Below are 5,355 nucleotides of genomic sequence, written 5' to 3'. Positions count from 1 at the left end.
TGAGCTTTTGATTCTTTTATAAAGACTTGTATGTACTACTGGAAGGAGTCCTTTGGTTTTGGAACCCACCCCTTTCCTGACTCAGGTGCGCTGGAGCCCTGGCGCAGGTACCTGTCACTCCTGTCCCCCTCCACGTGTGGTAGGGCACCACTGGAGGAGACCGTGGACGAGCATTAGTGCATTAACACAGCAGCAAAGAAATCAGCCCCACCCCTGCCTCAACCACAAGGTCCACCCTAGAGCCCCCATGAAGTGCTCCCTCCCAGGAGGTGCCCTGGAGGGCCCCACCCTGGTGGTCCCCGTAAGTTTATGGCAGGGTGGGCGATGTGTCTAAGGCTTCATGAAGAATGCCCCCTAGGATCCCCCCTCCAGGGGCGGGTCCCTGAACCCACAGCCCGGCAGGATCTGGGGAGGCTGGATCTCCGTCCTGCGTCCTGCGTAGTTCTGGCCCAGCCCCTCGTGGCTGAGGGAGGGGTGAGGCCGAAGAAGGGAAGTCACTGTACCTGGAAGTGGTAGTGTCGGGGTTGAGGCTAGAACCCAGGCTTGGGGACCACGATGCAGCCCTGACCTGTGTACACCTTGCTGCCCCCAGGCCGCCTCAGGTGAGCGCAGGTGCCCAGGGGCAGGCCGCGTGGGCTGGGGGCCCCGCCCTGACCCCCACCCCCGAGGCGGGCTTCTCTGGGCGGCTTGGGGCAGAGCAGGCAGGCAGAACGGGCAGAGCGGGGAAGCCCCCGGGCTGGCGCATGCCTGTCGCCTGCTGCCGGAGGGCCCAGCAAGGTGCCAAGAGCCATGGAGTTGCGGCTGGGGGGCTACATGGCAGCGGTGGCTGCGGTGAGTGGGGGAGCATGGCGGGGGCGGGGTGGACAGCCTGGAGCCTGACCTCAGGCTCGGTCCCTGCGCTGTGAATGAAGGGGCCCAACTTCCTTGGGAAGTGTGGCAGCCCCACCCCCCACCTTTCAACTTACTTAGAGACTCAGCTAGTTAGAGGCTCAGCCGGGCGGGGCCCTTCCGCTGAGAGGAAACCCGCGCCCCGGGGCCAGAGGGGTCTAGGGGCCCTAGGTGGGGAAAGATCTGGGTCCCCCACCTTAAAGAGAGCATCAGGGGATGGGGCGGCCCGCCGATGCCGGCGCCCTAGCGGAGGCAGTACGCGCCAGAGGAGCTGGCTGGGGACGTCTGCTCTGCTTCCCCCAAGTCTGGTCCTCGCAGGGTGGGAAGGGGAGCTCGTGACCCCACAGCCAGGGGCACCTCTTCTACTCAAGAACCCGAGAAGTGGGCTGCTCTGAGGGCAAGCGGGGGTGCCCCCCCGAAGTAGACCAGTTGGAGCAGGGAGGGGCCGGTGTGGCGAGCCCCGCTGGAGCCAGCAGCGCCCGTCCTCCAGGTCCTACTCCTTGTGCTGCCGGGCGCCCGGGGCCAGCACAGCACTCCCGGTCCTCCGTGTGACTGTGCCTACAATGTCCAGAAGAGGAGCGGTCGGTTCTGTTGCAAGGGCTGTCCAGCAGGTGAGCCGCTGAAGGGGTGGGAGGGCTTGGGGGAAACTGAGGGCAGGCAGGGTCAGGGAGACGGGAGGTGGGGGGAGTAGGGAGCCAGAGAGAGGAAGGAAGAGAGGGAAACGTGGGAACCCCTGTGACTGTCTGACCCAGGTTTGATGTCCACAGGGCACTACCTGAAGGCCCCTTGCCCAAAGCCTTGCGGAACCGCCACCTGCCTTCCGTGCCCCCGGGGCACCTTCCTGGCCAGGGAGAACCACCATGAGACCCGCTGTACCCGCTGCCGGGCCTGTGATGAGGAGGGTGAGGGGCCTAGTGCTCAGTGGGGGGCTCGAGCAGTCCATGGCCAGGTATTTCTGAAGGAGGGGCTGGCTTGGGCTTAACCTCTGGGTGTGACAGGCCTGTGTCCGCCCGTGCCGGGCCTCCACCCTGATCCTGCCCTGAGATGCCTTTGCCCCTTTCTCCCTGATGCCCCTCCTCTCGCTGCGTGTGCCTCAGCCTGGGACCTGTGGCCATCTCCATGCTTCTCTCCCTTTGGGGGTGGCGCTGTCTCTGGTCTGTCCCTGTCCCCGTCTCCATTTTCCAGGGGATCTGCCCCCAGGCCCCGGGGGAGGGGGCTCTGGCCCTGATGGCCTCCATTTCCCCCATCTCCTGAACACTCCGGCCAGTCTCCCAGGTGGCTGTGACGAACTGCTCAACGGTGGCGGACACCCACTGTGGCTGTGAGCCAGGCCGGTTCCCAGAGTGCTTGGTCAAGCCCTGCAAGGTCGGCTCGCCCTTCCGCTGCCACCCATGCTCAGACTGCAGGGCCCTGCACCGCCACACACGGGTGCCCTGTGAGTACCCCCATTCCGGGCTACCTCCCCCGCCCCCCAACTCCCTCTCTCCCTTCCTGACCCACAAGCTGTCTCCTGGACTGCAGGTTCTGCCAGCGATTCGGACTGCGGGACCTGCCTGCCTGGCTTCTATGAAGAGGGCAACAGCTGCGCGCCCTGCCCCACGTAACTTCCTGGCTGCCCCGGGGCAGGGAAAGGGAGACTGGGAGCCAAGTGCCGATCTCAGGGAAGGGGAGGGAGCTTGGTCCTTGGATGCTAGAGGGAAATCTGCGTTCCCCTTAGGACGGATAAACAGGGGGCGTATCTTCACCCTTCGTCAGGCTTTCCTGTGGTCTTTCCAGCTGCGCATTAAAGAAGTATAGGCTTTGTCAGTTTATAGAGAGAGCCACGTTGATACGCTTTCAAAACTTGGGCTGAGATTCAAGATCTGCCGCTTGTCCTCTGGGAGATCTTGGGCAAGTTACTTCGCCTCTCTGATCTATGGCTTCCCCGTGTGCAGGTTCTCCCCAGGGCTGAGAGTAAGGGGTAAAGCACTTTGTCCGAGCATCTCCTGAGCCCCGGCTGTATTAAGCACCTGCCATCTTCCAGAGATGCTCTAGGTGTTGGGGACACGACAGGGAACAAAGGAGGCAAATCCGGTGCTCACGGGGCTGACATTCTTGTGACCCTCAATCTAGTGTACAAGAAGCTTCTTAAGCAGTGGCTGTCGTTGTTCCTGGGGACACTACTTTGGGAACATTCCTGGTAGTGTGGCTCCCAGGGAAGAGGCCTAGGGAGGAAAGGGCCGCTGGGATGGAGAAGCAGCCCCCCTTGGGTGTGTTCTCCCTCACTCCCACCCCCTCCCCTCTCCTTGCAGGAGCACCCTCGGGAGCTGTCCTGAGCCCTGCGTGACTGTTTGTGGCTGGAGGCAGAGTACGTGGGTGCTGGGAATTGGAGCAGGACGGCTGGGATGGGCCCGGGGAGACTGGGGGAGACTGGGGGAGGCCGCGACCCCACCGCTCACCAGCTCTTCTCGCAGTGTTCTGGGTCCAGGTGCTCCTGGCTGGCCTGGTGGTCCCGCTCCTGCTTGGTGCTATGCTGACCTACACCTACCACCGCTGCCAGCCTTGCAAGCCCGGAGTTGCCAGTAAGTCCGGGGCGCGTGCGTGCACACGTTTCTAGGGGCATGTGGTCAGCATGGGTCGCCCCGAGCCCACTCAGCCCTGATGCGGAGAGCTGGGGCGGGGGTGTACCGGGGAACACAAGAGGACTTGGGCCAGCACCCAGGTCTAGGAGTCTTGCCTGGTTGCTGATGAGATTCTCTTTGTCCCTCGGCAGATGAAGCTGGGACAGAGGCCCTGACTCCCCTACAGGTAAGCACAGAAGGAGTATTCTGGGAAGAGGGCGAGCCGGCACCCAGGCCGCAACGTTCTGGAGCTGAGAGGTTGGGCCTTATGATAGCCCGTGATCCCCAGGGTCTGGCATGGGGCCTGGCACAGAGTAGACCTAATGAACGCCTGTGAGTTCACTGAGTTCTGAGCGACTGAGAGCAGCATAGCACCTGTTCCTAAGTGGCTCTCAAAGGGCTGGGCTCCAGACAGGTTCTGTGGGATGAGTGCCCCAGGCCCCGCCTCAGACTGGGCTGGGGGAACAAGAGCAGGCCAGCAAGGGCAGGGTATTCCAGGCCGAGGAAATAGTCGTTCTGGGCCACAGCGCAAGGTTATGGCCAACTGCGGGAGGCAGCCTTGGGGAATGTTTGCTGACCCAGCCAGGGACTGGCCGCTCTGGGCAGGGACCGCAGACAAGGGGCCTTATTTAGTCAAGTTGGGTTGACCTGGGGCTTCTCTTGGCTTCCAGGCCACCCACCTCTCACCCAGGGACAGCACCCACGCCCTCCTAATGCCACTCGGCAGTAGTGAGAAGGTCCACACCGTCCAGCTGGTTGGCAACGGCTGGAGCCCTGGCTCCCCCCAGACCCAGGAGGCGCCCTGCCCGCAGGTGGCATGGTCCTGGAACACGCTGACCAGCGGAGCTCCTGGTAAGGGACCTCGCTGGCCTGAGGCCTAGACCCCACCCTCCCGAGACGCGGACTCCGTTCCTGGGGCACCACCTGGCCCCTTCCCATCCCGAGCCGATCAGGGGGTCGTCCCTGGCCCGCCCTAACCGCGGTTCCCGCCCTTGCCCTCCCCTGCCGCCATCCCTGCCCCACCTCCGGCGCGGGTTCGCCCTCCCCACTGGCCCTCTCCGCCCCGCCCTCAGACCCTCCGCTGCCGCCCCCGCCGCCGCCCCCGACGCTCTCGCCAGCGCCCCCTGCAGGCTCGGCGGCCGCCACGCTCCAGCCCGGCCCGCAGCTCTACGACGTGATGGACGCGGTGCCCGTGCGGCGCTGGAAGGAGTTCGTGCGCACCCTGGGGCTGCGCGAGGCGGAGATCGAGGCCGTGGAGGTGGAGGTCGGCCGCTTCCGCGACCAGCAGTACGAGATGCTCAAGCGCTGGCGCCAGCAGCAGCCCGCGGGCTTGGGCGCCGTCTACGCGGCGCTGGAGCGCATGGGGCTGGACGGCTGCGCCGAGGAGCTGCGCAGCCGCCTGCAGCGCGGCCCCTGACCCAGGGCGTGCCCCCCCAACCCCGCCGCCCCGGAGCTCGGCGGCCCTAACAGAGCCCTAAGTACGGTTACTTATGCGTGTAGACATCTTATGTCACTTACGGAGCCCGACCCCGCCCGCGCCCGGCTCCTGCCCGCGGCCCAGACGCGTGGACGGGCGCGGCCGGCGGCGGCTCGCACTGTCCGCGCCCGAGCGCGGGAGGCCCCGCTATTAAATCTGTGAACACATCTACTGCGTGGCGTTTCCGCGGGGCTGGGGCGCTACGTGGCCCTGGCCTGGCTTCCTGGGGGCGTCGAAAGGGAGCCGGAAGTCTCGTCACCCCGGGGTCGGGGACCCACGTAGGAGGCCGGTGCGGCCCTCGGCTCCCAGGCCGCACCCCGCCCCCTCGGCCGTGCCCCAGTTACCCCGAAAGGCAGAGGAAGTCGCGGCGACGGCGCGAGAAAGTGAACG

The 5,355-nt window shown here is 65.3% G+C and overlaps 1 protein-coding gene across 2 annotated transcripts; it reads left to right on the top strand.

Annotated features, from left to right (window-relative positions):
* Positions 1 to 681: 681 nt before the first annotated feature.
* On the top strand, positions 682 to 5,031 carry TNFRSF25 (TNF receptor superfamily member 25). Of its 2 annotated transcripts, none has more exons than XM_059374279.1 (10): positions 682 to 831; positions 1,379 to 1,499; positions 1,656 to 1,790; positions 2,156 to 2,323; positions 2,410 to 2,488; positions 3,180 to 3,235; positions 3,342 to 3,449; positions 3,641 to 3,675; positions 4,160 to 4,340; positions 4,619 to 5,031. In XM_059374279.1, the coding sequence occupies exons 1-10, from the start codon at positions 790 to 792 to the stop codon at positions 4,903 to 4,905; spliced, it is 1,212 nt and encodes a 403-aa protein (XP_059230262.1). In that variant the 5' UTR covers positions 682 to 789; the 3' UTR covers positions 4,906 to 5,031. The 2 variants fall into 2 exon arrangements, with proteins under 2 accessions (XP_059230262.1, XP_059230261.1); XM_059374278.1 differs by having other exon boundaries at positions 688 to 831; positions 4,562 to 5,031.
* The last annotated feature ends 324 nt before the right edge of the window (positions 5,032 to 5,355 follow it).

Source organism: Mustela nigripes, chromosome 14 (genome assembly GCF_022355385.1).
Source record: "Mustela nigripes isolate SB6536 chromosome 14, MUSNIG.SB6536, whole genome shotgun sequence".
NCBI lineage: Eukaryota > Metazoa > Chordata > Mammalia > Carnivora > Mustelidae > Mustela > Mustela nigripes.
Note: the sequence above shows the minus strand (reverse complement) of the source record. Positions and strands in the feature narration are given on the sequence as shown.